Source organism: Herpailurus yagouaroundi, unplaced genomic scaffold (assembly GCF_014898765.1).
Source record: "Herpailurus yagouaroundi ecotype Mexico unplaced genomic scaffold, PumYag 186, whole genome shotgun sequence".
NCBI lineage: Eukaryota > Metazoa > Chordata > Mammalia > Carnivora > Felidae > Herpailurus > Herpailurus yagouaroundi.
This window is the reverse complement of record NW_024412417.1, coordinates 13720908-13746734: the sequence shown is the minus strand read 5'-3', so window position 1 is coordinate 13746734 and position 25827 is coordinate 13720908. Positions and strand designations below refer to the sequence as shown.

The 25827-nt window shown below is 36.9% G+C and overlaps 1 protein-coding gene across 6 annotated transcripts in view; it reads left to right on the top strand.

Moving 5' to 3' along the window:
• Positions 1-25827, top strand: part of UBR5 (ubiquitin protein ligase E3 component n-recognin 5) — a 139769-nt gene that overhangs the window by 53866 nt on the left and 60076 nt on the right. For 4 of the 6 annotated variants that reach the window (XM_040494152.1, XM_040494147.1, XM_040494148.1 and 1 more), the window contains exons 6-16: positions 1786-1975; positions 2165-2324; positions 2916-3065; positions 4855-5066; positions 14993-15109; positions 15190-15300; positions 16108-16262; positions 17037-17154; positions 20447-20631; positions 23574-23683; positions 24514-24626. In XM_040494152.1, the coding sequence (XP_040350086.1) occupies positions 1786-1975; positions 2165-2324; positions 2916-3065; positions 4855-5066; positions 14993-15109; positions 15190-15300; positions 16108-16262; positions 17037-17154; positions 20447-20631; positions 23574-23683; positions 24514-24626 (1621 nt within the window). The remainder of the gene's footprint in view (positions 1-1785; positions 1976-2164; positions 2325-2915; positions 3066-4854; positions 5067-14992; positions 15110-15189; positions 15301-16107; positions 16263-17036; positions 17155-20446; positions 20632-23573; positions 23684-24513; positions 24627-25827) is intronic. The other 2 variants (XM_040494151.1, XM_040494149.1) reach the window with 1 other exon arrangement.

The following is a 25827-nucleotide window of genomic DNA, read 5'->3' as shown; positions in this document are numbered from 1 at the left end:
GGGCTCTCTATTCTGTTCCATTGGTCTGTTTGTCTTTATGCCAGTACCATACTGTTTTAATTATGGTAGTTCTGGAATAATGTTTCAAAATCACAAAGTATGTGTTCTCTAGAATTTTGTTTTTCTTCTTTTTCCAATTTGTGTTGGCTCTTGAGGATCTCTCAAGCCTCTACATGAATTTTAGGATGAATTTTTCTATTTTTGTAAAAAATGCCCTTAGCATTTTGATAGGGATTATAATGAATCTGTAGGTTGCATTGAGTAATGTAGACATCTTAACAATATTAAGTCTTCCAGTCCAGGAGCATGAGGTTTGTTTTTATTTATTTGTGCCCTCTTTAAATTCTCTTAGCTGTGATTGGTAGATTTCATTATGCAAGTCTGACCTACTTGGTTAGGTTTATCCCTAAGTACTGTTTGTTTGTTTGTTTGTTTGTTTGTTTGTTTGATGCTATTGTAAGTGGAATTGTTTTTTTAAAATTTCCTTTGTGTTAAAGCAATGTACTCTTAATGCACCTTAGTTTTTCTTTTCGTCTATGAATGGTTCTTTACTGTTAAATTTATGACATCTATTGCATAACTGAGATTAAACGATGGTTCATAGTATAGTCCTGAGAATGCACAATATTGTTTTTCTCTAAAATTATCTTGGGCAGTTCTCAGGCTATAGATACAAATACCACATAAACAATTGATACAGTGCATCAACAAGCGTAGAAAACCATCAGAAAGGATGACACCAAGTTTTCTGGAGATTTGTTCTTTTTCCATTTTACTGAGGAAACTTTTTAAAAGTTTTTTTTTTTATTTGTTTAGACATAGATTGTGCTTTCCAATTAAGTAAGAAGAGAGATCCAGTAGTTTGTTGTATATTAGAATTGTTATGGTTAGTATAGTCAGACATTTGTAAGGGAACAAAAGACTTGGAAAATCAAATTTAAACTAAATCTGCATGGGCAAGTTGAAGGTTTCAGCCTTAGATGAGTACCATGCACAATAGTTGAGAATAAAGTACCTTTATCTAGATTGAATGATCTCTAAATATTAGGTTGATTTTAAAGAGGCATCAGCTATACTAAAAAAGTTTTTTTAAAATAAATAGACTGGCACTGTCATAATTTCTAAGGCTAATGTGATTTGTGAGAACATTTTCTTTGAATACAGAAAAGCAGTTGTTTATGGTTATCTAGCTTTGTTGATTTGAAAATGCTTAATGCTCATGTTCGGGGCAATAAGTAAAGATGGAAATGTCATGCTTTTTCTAAGTTTTCTCATACTCAAGAAAAAATTAATGACTTTTAAATAACTTTTCCTTGGTTAAGGTGGTTAATAGTGCTAAATATCAATGGACTAATACCTTTGCCAAATAAATGTTTTATTCCATGCAAAGCAGTTTGAGCCCTAAACTCTGAATTACACTTTTTGTGTAACATGTTGTTGGTAGTTATTGTCTGATGAGTCTTCCAGGTAGAGGCAAGGTGTGTCCTATAACACATTTTAGAATTGTGACTAGAAATATTTGGTATGTGGAGCTTTAAAACATTACATCAAAAGATGCATAAATGTGATACTTATCTTTCTGAAGAGTGATTTTACATGTAAGTTAAGCATTAAAACACAGTTTTAGTTTGAGGCTCAGTTCTATTGTTCTATTAAAATACTGTAAACTGTTACGTCAGTTAGACAAATAGCTTTGTCTCCACTTAGGGGAATGAACGTGAGACCCAAAGTGATCTATTCAGAATGACTGTTAAAAATATTGTCTTAAATTCTCTCCTTTTTTAGAAGTCGATGGAGTTCTGGAGTAGGTGGAAGTGGAGGAGGGTCTTCTGGAAGGTCCTCAGCTGGAGCTCGAGATTCCCGCCGACAGACCCGAGTTATTCGGACTGGGCGGGATCGAGGGTCTGGGCTTTTGGGCAGTCAGCCCCAGCCAGTTATTCCTGCTTCTGTCATTCCAGAGGAGCTGATTTCACAGGTATGGATCTTGTAGAACACTTCACACAGGCAGCAGAACAATATTCAGTTAAGTACTTAAGTGAACATACTGGGCTTTAGTCATGACTTGCAGCATGAATTGTGAAATACTGCTTCTAGAAAGCTGATTTTGATAAAAGTATAGTCACAAGAAAATTAGCATAGCATTCTTCTTTATTTTTTATTTCAGGCCCAGGTCGTTTTACAAGGCAAATCCAGAAGTGTCATTATTCGGGAACTTCAGCGAACAAATCTTGACGTAAACCTCGCTGTAAATAATTTACTTAGCCGGGATGATGAAGATGGAGATGATGGGGATGATACAGCCAGTGAATCTTATTTACCTGGAGGTTGGTGGATCACCATCATGGTTTTCTTAGCTTTAGAGGGAGAAACTTTTTTTTGAGTGGGTAATGGCATTATAAAGTACAATGGGTTTTCTGACGGTTCTTTCCAAGGTGGTAGGTATTTCTCACTGTAGTGTTTAATTTGTAAAATACCTTTTAGGGGAAATGGGGAAATGTTTTTGCTCAGTGGACTTGCGTTCTATCCCAGTAAAGACATAGATGTGTATGCATGGCTTTATCACTGTCTGACAGATGACTCTGGAGAGTTGTTTTCTGATGCCCTTATTACCAAATATGTAATACTTGCATTTAGATTTTGGCTACATTACATCTATGATGTTACAAATATTTTAATAGAGATCTTTTTTTTTTCTTGTGATTATTTAGGTAGCCCAAGTGACACTCATGCATTTGATGTTCCCTAAAATCTTTGTTTAGTAACATTAACTTTATTTCCTAGGTAGTTAGGACTTTTTCCTCAGGGTATGTCAGTAGTCTGCATCTCATTCTAATCTGATTTAATTTTCAGAGACCTTTCAGTGGTCTACAGATATTTTCTGTATCTGCTTTATTTATGTTTCTTTCTGTTTATAGAGGATCTTATGTCTCTTCTTGATGCTGACATTCATTCTGCCCACCCAAGTGTTATTATTGATGCAGATGCCATGTTTTCTGAAGACATTAGCTATTTTGGTTATCCTTCTTTTCGTCGTTCATCGCTTTCCAGGCTAGGCTCATCTCGAGGTAATTTTGCATTTATTTCTTTGTGATCATTGGCTGGCTATATGGAGAGATAGTGATGGAGTTCACTATGTTTTAACTTTTAATATTGTAGTAATTATACGTTAATACTTATTACTCTTTTTGAATGCTTTGGTATTAAACTAGTTATTTTTGATTTGGAAGAGCCACAAATAGTACTTCACTTTAGAGATGATCTTATCTACATTGTGGAATACCTGTCAAGGGATTTGACTTACCTAACTGTATTTTTAATTAGGAAAATGGATTCTGAACTAAAAGCAGAATTCTACTTTACAGTGACATGCAGCATTCAGAAAACAAGTCTCTTTAGTTTATTTGATTAAAATAAAGTGATTATTCTGTTCATTTTAAATCCTGGCTAGATGGAAGTGAGAAGTATGAAAAAATTTAATAGAAATGGGATTGGCTAATAATTAATATGTGGAAATGTATAGCTTATTAAATGTTACTTTCAAAAGTTTGAAATTCTTGAAAGGTATAGTACATAGTAGAGGTTAGAAGATTTTGAAATCCTGTGAATGTAAGACTTTTCTCTGTATATGTTGGTATAGATTTAACTTGTATTTTAACTTTATTAAGTCAATTTTTTTAGTTTCCAGAATGTAAAACTGCTTGATTCAAATAACAGACAAGAATCAGTTATATTATCTATTGATCATTAGTAAACTGGAAAAATTGCTATGTTTTATTAAGACCTTGCTACAAATATCGAGTACTTAAAAGCAGAGTTTAAAAATAATAAACCTATGATGATCTTACAATATACTGAACCTGTTACGTAATAGCTTTAAAAAATTTAAATAAATCCATACTTTACTGCCTTTATCAAACATTTCATTTTCAGATATTTAATATCAAGCACAAATAACTCCTTTTAAATTTCTCCCCTTTTTTTGGTCATTCTGTGTAGGCATTGCTTTTCACTTGAACCATATGAAATTGCTGCTGCTTCCATTTTGACCTGCATGGATGGCAGTTTCATATGGTTCAAGTTAATGTTGTTTCTGATCCTTCTTATCCAAGTATTGGGAAGTATATTTTGATTACTTACTTAAAAAAAATAATGAGCAAACAAAAAACACCCCCCCCCCCCCCAACAAACTGTCTGTAGAGAGTTTGAAGGCCAATTGCAGGGGAAGCATTTTTGTAAGGAAATCTTTATCTTTCTATAAAGATAGTTAAAAAAAGAAGCTTGTCTGTTTCTCAAAAATTTTTAAATGAAACTGACCATGAATATCCAGTCTATAAGATTACTCTGAACAAGGGCTTGAATTATCAACATTTTTATAGTTAATGTTAATGGATTTATATTTTATCTTTTTCAGGTTTTTTCCTTGTTTGTATAAGGTTTTGTTTTTGTAAGGCATTCTACTAAATACTCTTGATTTACATATGTATCTGATATGTTGAAATTCTTATTTATGCACATTATCTAGTAGATAAAGTTATGGTAACCATCTTTAATGAAAGCCAAAAATTTTTAATTCCATTAAAAATCCATTTTAAAATAAAGTAATTCTGTTCTAAAATTAGTAGTTGGAATTCAAAAAAGTCTGCCTCTACATAGTTCTCAAAAAATGCTAGTTTATAATTTTCATAGATTCACTTGAAAGAGTTAATGTTTTGAATGTTGCATGTCAGGCTTACTAGATATACATTTACATTAAATTTTTGTGAGTAGATAAACTGCTGTTAGTTGCATCCTGAAGGGTCTTTACTAGAGAGTGGCTTACTTTTATCCCACTGGTGTGACCCAATTGCATACCAGTTCTCCTTCTTCCCTTAGAGAGAGACTCTGAGCTGTTGCGTGAACGTGAATCCGTTTTACGTTTACGTGAACGAAGGTGGCTTGATGGAGCCTCATTTGATAATGAAAGGGGCTCTACCAGCAAGGAAGGAGAGCCAAACTTGGATAAGAAGAATACACCTGTTCAAAGTCCAGTATCTCTAGGAGAAGATTTGCAGTGGTGGCCTGATAAGGTATTTGGAAAGATTCCCACCCTTTCCATTTAAATGGATTCCTGGCAAACCCAACTGCCTCCCTCCCCCACCAAGGTTTCTATTTTATTTCAGAGTTTTGTACTACCATTATTTAAAAAAACAAAAAAAATTTTTTTAATGTTTATTTTTGAGAGAGAGAGACAGTGTGAGCAGGGGAAGGGCAGAGAGAGGGAGACACGGAATCTGAAGCAGGCTCCAGGCTCTGAGCTGTCAGCACAGAGCCCAATGCCGGGCTCAAACTCAGGAACCGTGAGATCATGACTTGAGCCGAAGTCAGATGCTCAACTGACCAAGCCACCCAGGCGCCCCTGTACTCCCATTATTTTATTTTAAATATTTGTTTATTTTTGAGAGAGCACGCGCAAGCGAGCAGGAGTTGGGGAAGGGCAGAGGGTGAGGGGTTCAGAGGATCTGAGGTGAGCTCTGTGCTGACAGCAGAGAGCCTGATGAGGGGCTCAAACTCACAAATTGAGAGATCATGACCTAAGCCGAAGTCAGACGCTTAACCAGCTGAACCATCAAGGAGGAGCCCTTGTACTACCATTATTTAAAACACACACACACTCACACTCACACACACACAGACATAAGTGATATTTTTGTTTTGTTTTAAAGTATACATAGAACATCTTTATTTGGCACTACAGGAGTCACCTTAGATGTAGATTCAGTGGTGCTATTATTTGTTGTTGTTTTTCTACTTGATGAAGTAAATTGGAGAAATCGGAATGGTAGTTCCAGATAACACATCAGCATTCTGTTTCAGAACTTCTTTTCTGGTGATAATTTTGCCAGTAACTGGTAACCCTTGGTAGAAATTTGTTTTATAATGTCAAGTGGACCCCAGCTACTTCAGAGCAAGTTTGTGGTCATTGATAGAAGCCCACAAGTCAGGGCAAGATAGGGATCTGTGTTTCTTTTGACTAATTAGTTGCCCTGTTTCATGGCACTGAATTCTGACAGACCCTTTGCTCTAAATGCTGTGGGAGACAAAGCAGGCTGAACAGGAATGGACTGGGAGATCGGCTCTGCGTCCTGAAAAGTACAGTGACTGGCTTCTAGAAGGCATCCAGGATTTGTTAAGTTGATTTGAATCTTTAAAAATCCATCACTGCTGCAGAGGAAACATAGTGTCTGATCCTGTTGATGCTGTGTAGGTTTCGTTGTCCTGAGTGCTTGGTAATGGCTCCTACAGGAAGCCATGTTTTTCATCTCTCTTTTGATGTGCCTTTTTCTTCTTATTTCCAGAGCCAGTGGGCAGGAAATTTTCTTAAGTAGGAGTAAAAGAACATAAAAATTTTGAGGTTAATCTCTAACAGATAAGGAGATTCTGGTAGAGATTTTTTTTTTCTTTTTTTGAAGTTGAATTTGCATTTGGGATATTAAAGGAAAATACTGTTTAACTTTTAAATTTATTTTTCATAGTTATTGCGAATCTTGATGTAGTTCATTTATTTTCTTCTGTATTCAGCTCATGTGGAAAGCTTGAATACAAGAAGGAACATGAATTTTAATCAGTCTCTTTGTAAGCAAAGGTTATTCTGTTTTCTTTGGCAGCTGACAAACTTTCCCTGTATTGGCATTCTCTTACTTCTTTCCATAAAACTAGACATGTCCTAAGTTCTGCTTTTATTCCATGTGGTAGAAGGTGATTTAAACCTAGGGCCTTTTTTCCCCCCTCTCTTCCGTACATTGTTCTGTGTTTCCTATTTCTCTTGCCTGGATCATATTAGCCTGTGTCTACTTCCATGTTGGCAGGAAGTAATAGAGGATTCATGAATCTTGTTTTAATAGTACCATCACATATATATTAGTCTGGGCTTCTTTATCATGTACTATTTTTGATGAATGAGTGTTTTAAACAGTACAAATCTAGCAAGCTTTTTCCCTGGCCAGCGTATGCTCTGTTAGGCTTAGACAGTCTTTGTTGCTCTTTACTAATAGCCATGTTTTTAGTACAGCTTGTTTTCAGAAACAGTTAATAAGTACATCGTGATATCTTGAGACTGTGCAGACTTAATAACACTTGATGTGTTATTTCCTTGATGTTTAGACATCAAGGAGGAATAGGAGTGTGTGAAACAAAATATATCCTTCCTGTACCTTTTTTTTCCTATTAAACCCCTAATTTAAAATATTTGCACTGGAAAAGATCTACTTTTTATTAGCTTATGATTGAAATTTAGATATAAAAAATGCAGTTTAGGGAAAAAATAGCTTAAGCCTAATCAAACTCTTAAGCATTATCATAGTTATCAACAAATATCAGTAGTTGACCATATTGGCCCCCCCCAAAATTGGGGGTAGTGATCCCTGGGAAGTACAAGGGTTTTGGTGGAGGGGAGCTTGATGTGTGATCAGGTGTCAGGTGGAGGGTGCAGGGAGATAAAGGGTGTTGTCAGCATTCACTACTTAGAAGTAATGTCTCTTTCTTTTTTGGGTGAGGAGGGTTAAAGAATGCCTGCCAGCTTAACTTCAGAAACGACTTAATCCAGTATTTTTAAATTGGAAGTTTGCGTAGTAACCATAGTATCTTCACTCTTCATTGTGTGGGGGTACGTGAGAAATTCCATTGGTTAATTATCTTCTGGATTAGTACTGACTTTTCCCTACTCCCTATTTAGAGAAACAGCAATTTCTTCAAAGTTTCACCATTTTGTAGGCTAATAAAGTTTCTTTCATAGTAGAATGAGTGTTCTCTTTAAGCCTTTTATAGTTAATATTGAACTGAAAATATTTCAGGTAACCTTAAACTTTAAATATTTCTATGAGTTATTCCTTGAGTTGAATGTCAAAGCTAGTATAAGAGCATACTTGGGAACTCTTGTGCACTGTTGGTGGGAATGTAAATTGGTACAGCCACTTTGAAAACTAGTATGGAAGTTCCTCAAAAAATTAAAAATAGAATTAACATATGATCCAGCAATTCTGCTTCTGGGTGTTTATCCAAAGAAAATGAAAACACTAACCCAAAAAGATACATGCACTCTCGTGTTCACTGAAGCATGTACAATAGCCAAGATATGGAAATAACCTTAAGTATTCATCAGTGGGTGATAAAGAAGATATAATACATACATATACTCATATATACAGTTGAATTTTGTTCCACTATAAAAAAAGGGAAATCTTGCCATTTGTGACAACATGGATTGTACCTCAGTGGCATTATGGCGGGTGAAATAAGTCAGAGAAAGACAAATGCTATATGACCACTCTTCTATAAGAATGTGGAATCAAAAAAAACAAAACAAAACACCAAGCTCATACACACAGAGAACAGATTGGTGAGTACTAGAGGCAGGGGGTTGAAAGGTAAAAAGAAAAAGTTTTAAAAATTGTTAAGTAGGCATAAAAATTTTTCCTTTATTAATTTTTCAGTACCTTAAAAATATAAAAATTAGAAATTATTATAAGGATGTCTTCATGAAGACAGGTGAAGGTCAGTCGTTATTAATTTAGTAGCCTTGATTAAATGCATACTTCCTTTTTTTTTGAAGCTTATTTATCTATTTTGAGAAAGAGGGTGAGTGGCGGAGGGACAGAGAGGGCAAGAGAGAGAATCCCAAACAGACTCTGTGCTGCCAGCACAGAGCCCAGCGCGGGGCTTGAACTCCTCAAACCGTGAAATCGTGACCTGAGCTGAAACCAAGAGTCAGATGTTTATCTGAGCCACCCAGGTGCCCCACTGCAATCTTTGTGTTAGTCCTTTTGCTTAGGTGTTAGGGTAAGAGTTTTGTAGAAGGCAGAACAATGATATTAATGCTTTGGACTAAGTACCATTATAGAATTAGGTACAGGAGGCTTTGGGGAATCCTAAGAGGCCAGGGTGATTGCCGAGTGTGGACTCTGGAGTCAGATTGCTGGAGTTCATATTCTGGCCCTGCTACTTACTAGCTGTGTGGCCTTGGTTAAGACCTTTAACCTCTCTGGGCCTTTGTTTCTCATGTATAAGATGAGGATAATAATGGGTTTTGCCTTGTGAGATTGTCATGAGAATTAGATGACCCATTATATGTAAAGTGTAAAGAACAAGGAGAACAAAGGGTCTTTGTTCTACAAAGAGAACAGACAGTTTCTGTAAGTCACGGATGGGTGAGACCCCAGCGGCAGCATTTGGGTATTCCAAGTGGGTCCATGTGGCAGTATTTTGAGCGCTGGATTCTCTGCTGGTACAGAGTTGAGCACAAGCTGAAAGAGATATGACCATGTCCATTGTCTGACTTGGCTAAAAAATGCAAGAAATTAAAACATTTTATTGCTATAATAATGTAGCATAATAAAAAATTAATGGGTTGTCTGTATCTACCTAAGGGAGAGATGGAGGGAGGGCCTCTAAGTCCAAGTTCCTCATGTTCACAGTTGAACCAGCCAAATCTATACTGGTTTCTGCATAGTTTTACCCCAGAATGTCAACTTTTTTATTACGCTGCCCTGCCTCTTCATCCATCATTCCTCCCTCCCTCTCCAGCATACCACTGTCCCTCATTCCTGTCCTTCCTCCTGTTTGCTTTTTGTACTTTATATTTCTGGAAGTAGCTGTGATAATTCAGTTACTTTGGTAAGAGGATGCAATCTTCCCATTAGGTGATTATCTCACATAGCTTCATTTCATGAGACTTCTCAGTTCTGAAATTTAATTTCCTCAGACTAGAAATTTAGTTCTATGTGCTGAATGTCTACATGTAAAATGTAGCTATATATATATATTTATGCCAGCCTACTTCCAACAAGAATCTAAGGTGACTTATAAGGGAAAAAAAGATGCAGCTATAGTCACGAAACACTGTTACCAAGAGAATGCACAGATAAGAGGGAATAACAGACGTGGGAGGGAGAAGGAGGAGTAATTACACAGAAATCCATGCTGAGTAAATCTGCTAAAACTGAGCATAAAAACTTTGCTTTGTGCCCCATAATGCTTTCAGTTTAAAGCACGCACATATCCTTTATTTTTAAGCAAGTTGTTGGAGAAGAGTGTGGTGAGAGTTGTGTCGTGGGTGATGAAGAAACAAACTGATGGAGCAAGTCAGTGATGTTAATTTGCAGTCCTGTCCCTTACTGTTGTGGACCTGTTTTCATATGGCCTAAGAAAAAAAGAAAATATATTCACATTGGTCTTTTGAACTGCAGAGTTGCATGTGATTCTCCGTTTGTTTGAATGGTGTTGAGAGCAAATAGGCCATGACATTTGGTTCCTTACTTAAGCTATTTGGAGCAGCCTCACTGTTGGAACCAGTTGACCAAACTTGTTGATCATATTGCTTCACCTTCAGGGTTCTAGAAGGGCAAGTTGAGTGGGGAGAGGTCTTTGTTGTTGTTGTGTTATTGACACTTGGATGTTGCAGGTAGTAAGTACCTGTTAAGAATTGGCTAAATGTGGGGCGCCTGGGTGGTGCAGTCGGTTGAGCGTCCGACTTCAGCCAGGTCACGATCTCGCGGTCCGTGAGTTCGAGCCCCGCATCGGGCTCTGGGCTGATGGCTCAGAGCCTGGAGCCTGTTTCCGATTCTGTGTCTCCCTCTCTCTCTGCCCCTCCCCCGTTCATGCTCTGTCTCTCTCTGTCCCAAAAATAAATAAACGTTGAAAAAAAAAAAATTAAAAAAAAAAAAAAAGAATTAGCTAAATGTGTCACAAACATAATTTAAAAGGAGAAATTGTCATAGAAAGGAAACGAAGGCAGGCATAAGGAGACTAGGGAAAGTGGATAGGCAAGGAGAAATGAAGTGTGAATAACTAAAGTTGATCAAATTGCACGTTGTAACCCTTGGTTATATTCCATCCACTTCAGGCATAATATGTGATAATGTTGCTGTTGGTGCTGGTACATCCTGGGAGAGGTAGTGTTGGCTGATAGAACATTTTTTTAAAAAGATGAAAACCAAGTTTTATGGGAGAAATATAGGAATAGAAAGGCCAACGTTTTCAAAATAGAAGTCACTAAATATAGATGTGGTCAGCAGGAATTTACACTGCTGCTGGACTACATGCCTTTTTTTTTTTTTTTTCTTTTCAGTTTTGGCCCCTACATAATTTCTATCATTTTTGACAGATTTCCATCTCCTTTTGGGGAGACATTTCTAGTTTGATTGATGGCCTCAGTTCAGTTATTTATTGTTATTCAGACAGTTGCAAATTCATTGAGTAGTGTCAACTTTTAGTGACTTGATTTTTGTTAAAAAAAAAAAAATAGGGCTACAAAGTACTGATCTTTCAGGAAACATGCACATCTACTTTTTCCAGTTGGGTTGAAGTAGGCCCTAACTTGCTCAGAGGCAGCCATTGTTATTTCATAAATACAATGAAAACAATGTTTTCTATGACGTTATAAAATGAGTGAGCTAAAATACTGTTCTGTTGTGTTTGTTTTGTATTTCTTCACATAACAAATCTAAATTGGGCAAGAAGCGATAGGTGATTATTCCATCATCTTCCTTTGATTGGACACACACATTTTCCACATTTGTCCGTAATGGATTTTCAGTGCCTTTGGCATTCAGTTAGTTCATTCAGGACTTACCTTGGGGAACGTTGGTCTGTCTTGGAGGATATAGGTAAAGTCACTTCTGAGAGGCTTTGTGCGCCATGTTCTTGCTATAGGGATGATTTGTTCAGGATTGTATTGCTCTGGCAAGGCATTGTACTTGGAGAAGTTGGGGTTAAAACTCATTTATTCATTCAGTTATAAGAGTGTTCTTACTGTGTACCATGTGCCAAGCTGGCCTTTGGGAATGTAGAGGTGAGTATGATATGGCCCCTCTCAGTGGGGAAGACATACATTCACATACAGTATAATGTGTTCACAGTGTGTGATCGGTGGTAGACTTGAAGGTGTGAATACAGTGCTTAGAGTTTCACAGTGGAGAATGACTAATGCCACCTGAGAGATTTGGTAGAGACTTCACACAGGAGATGACATCTGAGCAGCATTTTTCAGGTTAAGTAGGCAGTGACTAAGATGCAGAGGCATTCCAAGCATATCAAGCATGGGCCTAGAGTCAGGAAAGGGCACAGTGTGATTATGGAACAATGAGAAATCTAGTGTGGGTAGGGAGTAGAAAAGAGCAAGGTGGAGCAAGACTGTGAGTGCGCCCTGGCAACTTGCCACGGGGTTAAGATGGTCTGCAGTCACTAGGAAGCAGAGTTCTTAGAGAAGTGACATCATGGGATCCATGGGGTTCTGTTTGTTTTTTTATGAGGTGAAGGCTCTTGGCATTGTAGGAGAAAGATAGGAATAGGAAAAATCTGGAGTCTGTTCAGAGACTGATAGAATTGTCATGGAAGGGAATTATGAGCATCTCAACTAAAGTAATGGCAGTGGAGATAGAGGAAAGGAAGAATCTAAGGAATTTGAGGCAAAGGCAGTACTGGTTGACTAGTCACTACATTGTTAAGAGAGAAGAAGAGGAGGTGATGAGAGGGCCCAGGTTTTCATGTCTCTCCTCTGTTACAGGGTGGGTGGTGGATGTCATTCATGGAGAGAGCAACTGCAAAGGATATGCAGCTTTGGAGGAGATGGTGAATTTATTTTGTAGATGTTAGGGTGCTTTACGACATCCAGTAGACAACTCTTGCAACAGGTTAGTTTGGAGGTAGGAGATGTACATGTTTAATCAGCATGATGCCCCAATGGCTGCTGTCAGTTAGGCTGAGGGTGGAGCATATTTGAATAAAGGAACAGGGTGGAATCTGGGGCAGGGAGTGGATGGTGGTATGAGGGAGATTAAGAAAATAGCCATGAAAAAAGAAGGAAGACCAATAGGGAATAGTGACCTATGAATAGGGACAGGAGAAATTCCAGAACAGATGAACAGGGTCAAATGGTTTGAAGAGTTTAAAGAGAAGATGGGCTAATTAAATGCATGGGGCATTGATATGACTGTTGGAGGTGTAGTTGTACCTCTGAGTGAAAGCTGGTAAGGTGAAATATGCCAAGCAATTCACTTTACCATGAGTAGGATTGAAGGAAGGATTAGTTTGGTTGATTGTTGGGGTTATGAGAGAGTGTTACATCCTGTGTGTGGGGGTTACCCTTAAATAAGAGAGAAGGACACTTCTTTCTCTGAGATGAAGGCGGGGAGGAGAGGAGAATGGTGTTCTTTTTTTGTTAAATCTACAAGTAGGAATATTCAGCAAGCTTGTGCTTCTCTGGGTAAGTAGAAGGTGATGTTGGGGGCAGAGTAATCATAGTTGAATTTGAGCACTAATTTGTGCTGGGCTGTGTGCTGTCTACTTTATATATGTTACTGTCTTTTGGCTTTTATTCTCCCCCCATATATATTATTAAACCCACGTTAGAGGTAAAGAAAGGGGGTTCAGAGAAGTTCTAAAACTTGCCCAGAGTCACATACTTGATAGGTGTTGGATCCAGGGTTTGGGCTCACTTGGCTTGATTCCATCATCCTTTAACTGAAGGGAGGAGAAGGAAGTGTGAGGTAGAGATGTTAGGGTTTGATGCAGCCACCTTGGAGAGAGTAGACACAGGTTTTCAGATACGCTTGGCGGAAGATAAGCGAGGAATTGGTAACTTGCAGAGTTTCAAATTTGGTCTCTCCTGTCCCTCTGTGGAAGTGACTTGACAATAGGGCTGATTGGTATTGGTAAAATAGAAGGTTAAAATTTGGGTTCTTTCGGTACACCTCTGCAGCATAACCTGTTGTTACGTTATAAATCGTGGCAGACTTTACAGGCTTTAGCTGACCGGTGTAACCCATCTGACCAAATAAGATTGGAATTTGACAGAAAAGCGAAATGACACCATTAGTTTAGCATACTCCAGAACCAGAATTGCAAAGAGAAGTATTGCTTAGACCAGTAGCAAAAGTACAACCGAAAATCTCTTAATGGCGAGTTTTGCCATGTGATTTCTGGGTAGCTTCAGGACTCTGATCATATTAACATTATGTTAAAAATAATACTGATACTGGGGCACCCGAGTGGCTTAGTCTGTTGATGGTCTGACTCTTGGTTTCAGCTCAGGTCATGATCTCATGGTTCGCGGGTTTGAGCCTGTGTCAGGCTCTGCTCTAAGAGTGTGGAGCCTGCTTGAGATTCTCTCATTCACTCACTCGCTCACTCTCTCTTTTTCTCTCTCTGCCCCTCCCCTGCTCTTGCTCTCTCGCTCTCAAAATAAACAAACATAAAAAAATTATTGATACTGTTCATTTACATTTATTGTCAAAGATTTTTAGAATTTAATTGCATTTAACACCTGGCATGTGCATCACCTTAAAACTAAATGAACTCTCACCTTAGAAAAAACAACGTAGACGTTTGTTTCAGCAGCTTGGAAGAGTCTAGAGAGAAGGAGTCTTCTGTCTTGACACTTGATTTTCCCAGCTTCAGCTTATTGTTTTCTTCATTTATTTGGCACATTTATATCACCTACCATGTGCACTGTTCTAAAAAATGGGGATACAGTGGTGAACAAGACAAAGCTTATATCCAAGTGAATAGACCGTAAATGAGTAATACAGTATTGTGAATATACTATTACTATCATAATGTAGTATAGTTGTGAAATGCTATCATCTACAAAGAAAGCAGAGTAAGGAGGTGGAATATGAGAGCGGTGGTTTTGTAGGTAGTGTGGTCAGAGGTTTCTTTGAGCAGACTTGATTAAGGATAGGGATTGAGTCACTGAGAAACAAGGCAAGAGAATACCAAGGACATGACAGGATCCTGCGGACATGGTCTAGGAGCTGGAAGAAGGCCTGTGTGACTGAAGGACAGTGATTTCACAGAGGAAGCCAGGACTGCATTACGAAGGGCCTTACAGGCTGTGCTGAAGACTTTGCACAGCTGTGGTTTATATGTTTACTGAATTAATCCCGATTTGATGAAGTGATTAAAGTGATTAGGTTTGGCCAGTTGTACTTACACTATTGTGTTATTTTTTACTTTGTAGGATGGAACAAAGTTCATCTGTATTGGGGCTCTATATTCTGAGCTTCTGGCTGTCAGCAGTAAAGGAGAACTTTATCAGTGGAAGTGGAGTGAATCTGAGCCTTACAGAAATGCACAGGTATTTTATATTAAGCTTTCATCGAATGGTTCTATATATCAACATACAAAATAGTGATCATTTTTCTTGTGCTTTCTAAGAATCCTTCACTGCATCATCCACGAGCGACATTTCTGGGGCTAACCAATGAGAAGATAGTCCTGCTGTCTGCAAATAGCATAAGAGCAACTGTAGCTACAGAAAATAACAAGGTAGGAAATACTTTGCATTCCTTGAGAAACATTTCATGCTTCAGTTCTTGGTTTTCTTCCTCTCCCTCTGCCCCTTTTCCATCTTTTAATTTTCTCTCTTTCTAAATCCACAACTTCAAAGCATCTCAAGCCTAAAGAGAGTAATCCAGTATATAATCTTTTTGTTGCTGGTTTATCCCTATATTATAATCCAACTTTAGAGGTGGCTTTTTCCCTTAAGGAAAGGACAAAATATTTGAGATAAGTGCTAACAAAAGCTGTCAGAGATGGATTGGGGAAGTATGTGGGTATTTTGCCTTGGATTCTCTTTGGCTTTAGAGTCACTAAATTTTTTTTTTTTTTTAGTTTATTTATTTTGAGAGAGAGAGCGCGTGGGGGAGGGGCAGAGAGAGGGAGAACTCAAGCAGGCCCTGTGCTGTCAGTGCATGAAACTGTGAGATCATGAAACTCATGAAACTGAGATCATGACCTGAGCCCAAATCAAGAGTTGAACGCTTAATTTATTGAGCCACCCAGATGCCCCTAGAGTCACTAAATACTTTTTAAAATTGTTGTAGCAAATGTTTACTTTTGATTAATTTCTTTGAGATGGCTTTAGACGATCATTTCAATAACTGCTACTTCAATTTATTTGTGTAAGGAAAGTATTTTAGATTCTTAATTAAGAACCTTTTCTGAATTACTTATTTTTCTGGCATTTAGCTCAAAACATTTTAGAATTGTAGTCCGTAGAGTATGTATGTTGTTTCCTAGTTTTGACCGCAGTCCTTTCTTATTTATTTAAGCCTCTAATATTTTACTCTTTAGGTTGCTACATGGGTAGATGAAACTTTGAGTTCTGTGGCTTCTAAGTTAGAGCACACTGCACAGACTTACTCAGAACTTCAAGGTGAACGGATTGTTTCTTTACATTGCTGTGCCCTTTACACCTGTGCCCAGCTAGAGAACAATTTATATTGGTGGTGAGTAACACAGGGAGGGGGAACTCCTTATCAGTGAATGCTTTTATGTGCATAGATAGGTGCTTTGAGAAGTGGAATACCAACATGAGAAGGTTGGTCAAAAGATAATGCTTTGTAGAGAGGGAAATTTCACTTTGGAACAAAGTAACATTAAAAAAACTTATAAAAGTAACACATACTTTAGTGACCGTAAATATGGAATTTTACAAAAGTATAAAGTGGAAACAAAAATTACCTATCATCCTGCAACCTGAAGGTAACTACTGTTAGCATTTGGAAGTATTTTAAATCTTTCTTTCCTATACATAAATATGTACTTTGCTTTTACATAATTGGAAACCTAGGCTATCGGGTATTTTTTATGCTTTCTCATTTAACAGTATTACTTAAAATATAATTAAATATAAAATATAATTACAGTATTTCATTGGATGTATATTTTGTGTCTTCCTTTATTTACTATTAGGGACTTTAAAATGTATTTTTTCTGTTGTGTTTTAAGGAGTTTAGTAAATCTGCATTGGCAGAAATAATATGTAGGGGAATCTACTAATGAAATAAAATTATTTGGAAGAAAATTTCAGGTGATCAATTTTCTATAAAATTTTAATCCCTAAAGGTTTAATAAAAACAGGACCAGTTATGTATTAAAGCTATGCTCAAGTTATGATTAAGAATAAGTTGTAAATACAACAAACAAAAATATTACATGTAATTTCAGATTAATAGGCTTCTTTGCTGCTTGCTTGACCAATTTATACTTTTTCTTTTCAGGGGTGTAGTCCCTTTTAGTCAAAGGAAGAAAATGTTAGAGAAGGCTAGAGCCAAAAATAAAAAGCCCAAATCTAGTGCTGGTATTTCTTCAATGCCGAACATCACTGTGGGTACCCAGGTAAGTGATTAGGGGATGTTGTTACTCCTCAAAATCACTTTCTTCCTCTTTAATTAATTCCCTTCTAAGCAGTTTTATAAATGAATGTTATTTGAAGGACCAGGTTCCAATAGCATGTATATGCTTTTTTATTCAATAGTTGAGTGACATGGAGATTCTGCCCCAGTGTCACAGTAGGTTTCCTTATGGGGCAGGGTTCCCAGATTTGCCTAATTTTAAGAATCATTTGGTACTTGAATGCAAGAGTGTGGAGCTCCTGGGACGTTCCTTCAGTTTGTCTGGTGGTAAGGCCTGGGGTTGATTATGTTAACAAGCATCCCAGGTGATAAACAGCCAGGCAGATTTGAAAGATCCTGCTCTTGGGGATGTTGTCAGCATAGGGCAGGAGGCTTCCTCAGATCTCTGTTTCCACCAGAGATGGATTCCACTCTGAGATGGTTTTAGGCTTCTATGTTATAGAAGGTGATTTTTCTAATACCTCAGTGGATCAAATTGTGGTTGGTTCAAGGACTTCTGGCTCCTCCATTCTTTCAGGGAGTCTGCAGAGCCCTTTCTTTTCTTTCCATTTACATATCTGTGAAGCTGAATTGTCTGCGTACACTTTAGTCTAAGTAACTATCACAACAGATTGAATGCAGAAGCAGACGTGGGAATCGAACTGTCTTCCATTAAATCAAACATTAAGAGATTTGCAAAAATGTAAACAGTGCCACTTTTCTTGCTATTTTTTTTTGAAAATCAGTTTTTTATAAAATTGTTTATATTAACATGACATTTATTACTGTGAAGTATTTAAAAATTTCTCAATTTTAATTACTAACACATTAAATACCAGCTAGATAGGACCCAAATAAACAAAATATTTTTGGGTCCTCAGTAATATTTAACAGGGAAAAAGGGCTCTGATACCAGAATAGTTTGAGAACTGTTGTTGTTCTTTTCATTCATTATCTTGAGGATAGTTTATCTTGAGGATAAAAACTGGTGTATATTCTAGCAAGCACTACAATGACTATTTTGTAAGATCTAGGAAATACAAAATATAAGTTATCCCACCTTGTAGTGATAAGGAAAAGAAAAATTCAAAGTGCAAGATGACACATCGTGTAATAAAAACTACCATTTGTCTAAGTGCGAGGGATTATAAAGTGCTTAAAGAGTTACTACTTCATTTGTTACTTTTCAACAAAACCCAGCTTATACGTACCCGTTTTGTGTTTGTGCCTCTATGTTGTTGTTGTTGTTCTTCTTCTTGTCGTCGTCGTTGTTTGGTGCTAATCATGGTTGTCTTATTCTGACTTATTTCTTGCTTGGCCTCCCAATTGGGAAGTGTTTAGTGATTACCCATTATTTTGAATATTCTTCTTCAGCCTTCATTATTTATTTCAGTTGTTTTGGACAGGAGCTTCAAAGAGCTCCCCTTTTCCTGGTTAGTCCAATTACTGATTTCTGTTGTTCTTAAAGTTTCTTGTTCACTGGACTCACTTAATAGCAAGATATCCTTGCATTTGCCTTATTAGCATGGAGGATGATGTTGCTACAGAGAGAGAGAGCAGAAAAAAACACTTTAAAGGTGCACTGAAGAAAATTTTTAAACGAAATAGCTTGGAACTAAATTGCTAAGAGACAGGTATATTAAAATATTTTGGTATAGAACTAAGATTTTATTTTAAAGCTGTGGAAAACTAGAGATTTAAGATAGTAATAGCCACAGAATAAGGAAAGCCTCCGTGTGTTAACTGTTGATTACTTAGAATTATCAGCTACACCTACACTCTGAGATCATAATGTTGAGAATGATGTATTTAGCAGTTATCCATTGACACGTCTCGTTATATGCTGGACCCCAAATACACACCACCTTGTCTTTAAGGTGATTTATTTTTTATAAGAAGGCACTAATAAATAACCTCCTATCTTCTAATCTTACCACATTTCTCTTTAAAATACAGCCTTCTTTCTTATTGATCCTCTTTCAGACTGTAAGCTTTCACCAGTCTTCTCTGAAAATTTGTGGGTGAAACTTCCCTTTAAGTCACAGCTAAGCAGGACATACCTTTTTCCAGAAGTCAGCTCTTCATGAACTGTACATTCTAAGCCACAGATCTATATTTAGTGACGCATAACTATCTGATGGAACTGCAACTCTGCTCCAGGATTTCCAGTTGTGATACTCCTCAAATGTATCAGCGTCTTCTGTGTCACTTACAGTTAATTATAAACCACCACATGATCTTCGTATGTGCCACTGTCAAGGACAGCATAATACTTCATTACTGGGTGACTGAACAGAATGTCCATGAGATTGAGCTGTGGGAGAACTCAAAAGAGATGTCCAGAAATAATCTTTCTCTCTCATTTGGAGCTATTCTTGGTGTGTTTGACGGTGCCATCTTGCGGGTTATTGCTTTCAGAGTATATGACCTGAGGTAGCTCCTCGGCAGTGAGAAGTTGCAGGTTATTTACTCCTGCACTCAATTAACTTCTAACATTGACGTCAACACACTCTTTTTTAACGTAAGAGAAAACTTCTGTTATCCAGTGAAGCTTTTGGTTTGTAGAAAACAAGTCTTCTGGGGGAAAGAACCCCCACAGAGATGAAGTTTATAGAGCCTGTATAATACATAGCATCGTGAATTAGGATAGTCATTTCAGATGTTAAGAAACTGACAGAATGTGTAATTACTTTGTTATTTTTTTAATGACAGTCTTTAAAAAAAGTTCTTTGCTATTTCTATTCTGTTTCTTTATAGCAGAATGGTCAGGATATTTGTTGCATGAAATTTGTTAGGTTGTATGAATTTTTTTTTTTAATGTTTATTTTGAGAGAGAGCATGTGCATGTGAGCCAGGGAGGGGCAGAGAGAGAGAGAGAGAGAGAGAGAGAGAGAGGGAGAGAGAGAATCCCAAGCAGGGATTCGATTCTGCAGGCTCTGCACTGTTAGCACAGAACTCACATCGATCTCATGAGCTGTGAGATCATGATCTGAGTTGAAGTCAGGAGTCAGTCACTTAACTGACTGAGCCACCTAGACAGCCCTTTTTGCATGAAATTTTAAAGTTTTTTTTTTTAACAAATGTGCTAAAATAATTACTGCTCCTTAATTTTGGGAACAAATTCTTGATAGAGATAATGCTTTTAAGACAATGCTTTAAGAGCCTTATTTGATTGTGTAAGATTGTTTTTGGAAAACCTAGGAAATAATACTTTTATGTGTTGTATTTTTATGCATTTGGAACAACTCTTCTAGTTTTGAAAATGTCATCTTGATGATTTTTCTTTTGTTTGCTAGGTGTGCTTAAGGAATAATCCTCTTTATCATGCTGGAGCAGTTGCATTTTCAATTAGTGCTGGGATTCCTAAAGTTGGTGTCTTAATGGAGTCGGTTTGGAATATGAATGATAGCTGTAGATTTCAACTAAGATCTCCAGAGAGCTTGAAAAGCATGGACAAAGCTAGCAAAACTACTGAAGCTAAGTAAGTACTGTACTGTAATGAATCGTGATTTTACACCAGTTTCTAGTTTGCTATGTATACGAGAGGGGTAGTCAAGGCAGACTTAGAGGTGTGCAGTGACCTAGAAAATTGCTACCGTGGTGAGGTCTTGTGAAGATGCCCAGAAGTTTTGCAAGGAATTGGTAAAATTTACTGTTTGCCACTTGGTTAATATTTGTATATTATAGTTGTTCTTGATGTTTAGCAGCTAGAATGACCATATATATAGAGTTCTCTTTTGATATCTTTGTTTTGTCATTAGAGTGTGTCCTTTGCCATTATTGTGTGGAAGAAGAATATGTTTAGCCTTATCTCTATCAGGCCATCTTTGCCCTCCTCTCTCCCTGTGTAATTATCTTAATTTCTACCTAATGTCTTAACTGCATCTTGATCCTTGAAAGGATTTTATAAGTTAACATTCTGGAGAGGGAAGTTCTGTAAAGGATTTGCAGACTTTCGCTGTGGAGGGATATGTGAACAGAGTTACCACTGAATTGTGTGGAGCCCGCATACAGAGGCTGGCTTATTGTTTGCGAGTCAAGTATATAGTTACTTAACACCTGTACTTTTAGAAGCATCTATAAGTATTTGCGTGTGGTATAATTTGGTTGTTTGGTACATGAACTTCAAACTTTTTTTTTTTTTAATTTTTTTTTTTTTCAACGTTTATTTATTTTTGGGACAGAGAGAGACAGAGCATGAACGGGGGAGGGGCAGAGAGAGAGGGAGACACAGAATCGGAAACAGGCTCCAGGCTCTGAGCCATCAGCCCAGAGCCTGACGCGGGGCTCGAACTCACGGACCGCGAGATCGCCACCCGGCTGAAGTCGGACGCTTAACCGACTGCGCCACCCAGGCGCCCCGAACTTCAAACCTTTAATAAAGTTTATAAGTAACTTTTTTTTCTTAATCTTATAAAAATATGTAACCATTATAGAAACATAGATGAGTAATAGCATCACATTCCAGAAACAACATTTTAATATTTTGGTGTCTTTTTTTTTTTTTTTTTTAATTTAACAGGCATTAAAAAGAAATGGGGATTGTACTATACATCTAAGTTTTTGAAATGCTGAAATTTGTTTGCTCAAATGAGTGTAATGATTGTAAATTTACTACCTTTTTTGCTATTTCTCTTAATGTTAAAAATGCAAGTTGTTATTAAGAAAATACAGGGATTACTGTCAGAGAAAGACAAATAAATATCGTATGATTTCACTCATATGTGGAGTTTAAGAAACCCAACAGGTGAACATAGGGAAAGGGAAGGAAAAATAAGATAAAAACATAGGGAGGCAACCATAAGAGACTTGTAAAGACAGAGAACAAACAGGGTTGCTGGAGGGGAGGTGGGTGGGGGAATGGGCTAAACGGGTGATGGGCATTAAGGAGGGTACCTGTTGGGATGAGCGCTGGGTGTTACACTAATGAGTGAATGAATCACTGGGTTCTGTTCCTGAAACCAAGACTATACTGTGTGTTAACTAACTTGAATTTAAATAAGTTAATTAAAATTAAAAAAATGGATGACTACTAAATAAGTTAAAGAAATACTCTTTAATAAAGCAACGCTACTGTAATTTATGCCAAATTAAGGCTTTTTTGCTTTGTTGTCGTGATCTCTCTCTCACCGTCCCTGTCTTGTTATACATAATAGATTTATAGACTTCCTCTGTAATTACATTGATTTTTATCCTAAAAATAAAAGTGACAAAACACATTTTCATTTTTTATGAAATTTTGTAAAGAGTGATTGAAATGTTTTTGATGTGCACAAATATAAATGAGTTTATATTTAACACATAGAATATGCTACTGGAATTGTGTAATTTATAAAGTTTTTCAGTATCTTCCTTGAAATTTGCCATCTATATGAATAAACTTAGTAAAAGAGCTTATTGAAATTTAGTGTTAAGAACATAGTCATTTTCATGTGAAAGACTCTTCTTTGCTAAGTGTTGAGATGCGTTCACTTTAATGGCATGCTAGTGATTAGTCAGTATCAGCCTGTTTCCACCATCACAAGATTTGCAGAGCAGCCATGAGTGTTCACGTGTACTTGTACTAAGCACTTCGCCAAGATGCTGGTGAAAATGATACTGGTTTACTGTGGACTGTTTCTAAACTCAGGTGAAATTCCTCATGGGGATAATAGACGAGGGGGTTAAGGTGATGGCCTTGATAACAATATTTATAACAGATTTCTTAGTAATAGGTGACTTTTCTGACTAAAAATTGGCTTCTGCCTTTTAAGGACTAAGGTGTGTGTGTGTGTGTGTGTGTGTGTGTGTGTGTGTGTGTGTGTATTTTTTAATCATCTGTAGAATATTGTATAGTTGCTGACTGTAGTTATCTTCCTAGGTATAATGAAAGAATTCAGTGACAAAGGATAGTTTATTCTGTAATTTCTCAGTTAGGTTACAACAGGTGATGGTTCTTCATCAGATGGTTCAAGAATAAATTTTTGTAAACCATGCAAGTTGAGTTCCTTTTTTGAACTCTTAAGAAATTAATGATAGATCTAGTTGGTATTTTATTTATTTTCCTTTACCATTTCTCAATTAAATTGCTATGTCCAAGTCAGGGTTTACTGAAGTGTGAAACTTGTTTGCTCAAGAGCTTGTAATAATTGAGTGTAGTTTTTGTTGTTATTCATAGATAAAGCTTATCTGAATCATTGTTCAAAGTTGTTGATAGCTTTATATGGTGTAGTTTTCTTTCCTTTCTTTTAAAAATATTACTAAGAATTTGAAGTATGCACCGTGTACCTTTTTCAGTACCTGGAGTCCTAGAAATAGACCATTTTGTACAAGTTTTAATATTTCATTCCCTTATAAGAATAAACTTGATTCTAAAAAATAAACCATCTGACAAGTTCTAATATTTCATTTCCCTAATAATGAGAATCTTATTTCTAATCTCAGGCCTGAAAGTAAGCAGGAACCAGTGAAAACAGAAATGGGTCCCCCGCCATCTCCGGCCTCCACATGCAGTGACGCGTCCTCAATTGCCAGCAGCGCATCAATGCCATATAGTAAGTTTTATGTGTAGTGTACGTTGGTCAAAGTAAGGTCCCAGGCAGAGAGCTGGGTGCAGTCTGTTTATGATTTGAGGCAACTTCTACCATTTTCAGTATTTTTTTGTATAAATTTTGTTTCTAATAGTTAGATTTTATGTGTATGAGCAGTTTTATTTAAATGAAAAAATAGTATTTACAGTGTTGCCTATTCCTGTTGTTTTTTAGAGTTCTATTGAGTTTATAATTTGTAAAATGCATTGCAGTGATAGTGGGAAATAACTGCCACTAATTAGAATATTTTCCCACCTTTGTGGAGACTGTTTTTAGTATAAATTGGTTATGGCTTGGTCCCAACTTGTGCTCAGAATTTGCAGAATTTATAAACCTAGACTCCCTACTGCACATTGGATTTAAGGAGGTTTTTGAACGGTCCTCAAAATAAATTTATAGTGTATTTGCTTTGCCCTTGAGGAAGTTGAAACTTAATAATTACATGATAGTTTTAAAAACAGACCAACAGGTCTTTTTTTTTTTTTTTTAACCTTCATCAGGTAACTCTAATTTTAAGGGTTCAAAATAAGTTTTTTATTTCTTCTTTGTGTGTTTGCAGCAGTGTTAATATCATTAGGCATTAACAGACGTGATTTTTGCTACTAAGTCATTTGAAGTGGAAATTGGTCATAAAACGTCAATTCATAAAGTGGTAGTTCACAGAATTGTTATTTAGATATCTCAGTTATGTATCCCTTTACAAATGATCTTTTTTCATATATTTAGATGAAATCTATATATAAAGTCTCTTTCACATTTTCTTTTTGGTACTTACCATTTTGTTGTTGTCTAAGAACGACGACGGTCCACCCCTGCCCCGAAAGAGGAAGAAAAGGTGAACGAAGAGCAGTGGTCTCTTCGGGAAGTCGTTTTTGTGGAAGATGTTAAGAATGTTCCTGTTGGCAAGGTTTGTTCAAAACGTCTAAGAGTTAGTTACTACCAGAACTAGAACAGTATTGGTTATCCAAGAATTTATGAGTATGGTGTTATGAATTGGTGAGTGTTCATCAGCCCTTTCCTCAGAGCTGCTCCATTCCTCACCTTTAGTGAGCCCTTAGCCTGTTGCAGATAGCTTCTGTTCCCTAAAGATGGATTATGAGGCCTCTTCTTGAGTATTTATGGTGATATATTGCCTTTTTTTTTTAAGTGTTATTTTGGAAGAATTTTTGCAGAAAAATTGCAGAGATTATATTACTTTTTGATGCAGTCCATTTTTTGGAGCTGTCAGAGAGTTCTGAAGGAGAGATCCTCTTCCATAACACTTAACAACTTCCCTTGACATTTAAAAATCTTACTGTCTTCAAGTCACTTCCAGTTTCTTTTCCCTTCTTTCTGGAGAGCGTTTCTTGCTTTCTAAGAAACCCAAGTGGGTAGAGTCCATCACCTAAAATGCAATTTCACCTTTCTCTTCACACATACTGAAAAACAAAATGGAACTATATCTGCAAAGTAAAGGTTTTTCTGATTGCTCATTTGTTTCTGAATTGATGGTCTTTCATTTGTACTTTAGGGAAAGAGTAGATATGCCACGCCCTGCAATTTACAAAGGCTTTCTCATACATGATTCCATTTGATTCTCAAAATAGAACTGTAGCTTATGGGCAGGTGTTTCTTCTGAGATCACACTGGCTCAAAATCAGAAGCAGTTAGCATAGGTAGGACTCAAGTATTCTGGTTTCAAGTCCTGTGCTCATCTTTCTGTACATTGCTGACTCTCTACCCATGCTGTTCAAAATGGTAGCCACTAGCTATATATGTGGCTAATTTATTAAAATTGAATAACATAAAAAGTTAGCTCCTCAGTCACATCAGCTCCATTTTAGGTGCTTCATAGCCACTTATGCTAATAATGGTTACCATATTAGGCAGTGCAGATACGGGACATTATCATCGTCACAAAAGTTCTTTCACACAGCGGGGCTCTTAAACTAGTAAAAAGCATAATAAGCTTTTTTGGGGGAGCATTTCATGGGTTATACTTAATTTTTATAGCTGGTTGCTAAACATCCCAAAGACTGTAAGCGCTGGCTATGTGGGTCAGTATTTCTTTAGAAAATAAGTCTCAGGTACAAACATCAACAATAAAGCTTTGGTGAGTCTGTTTAGGT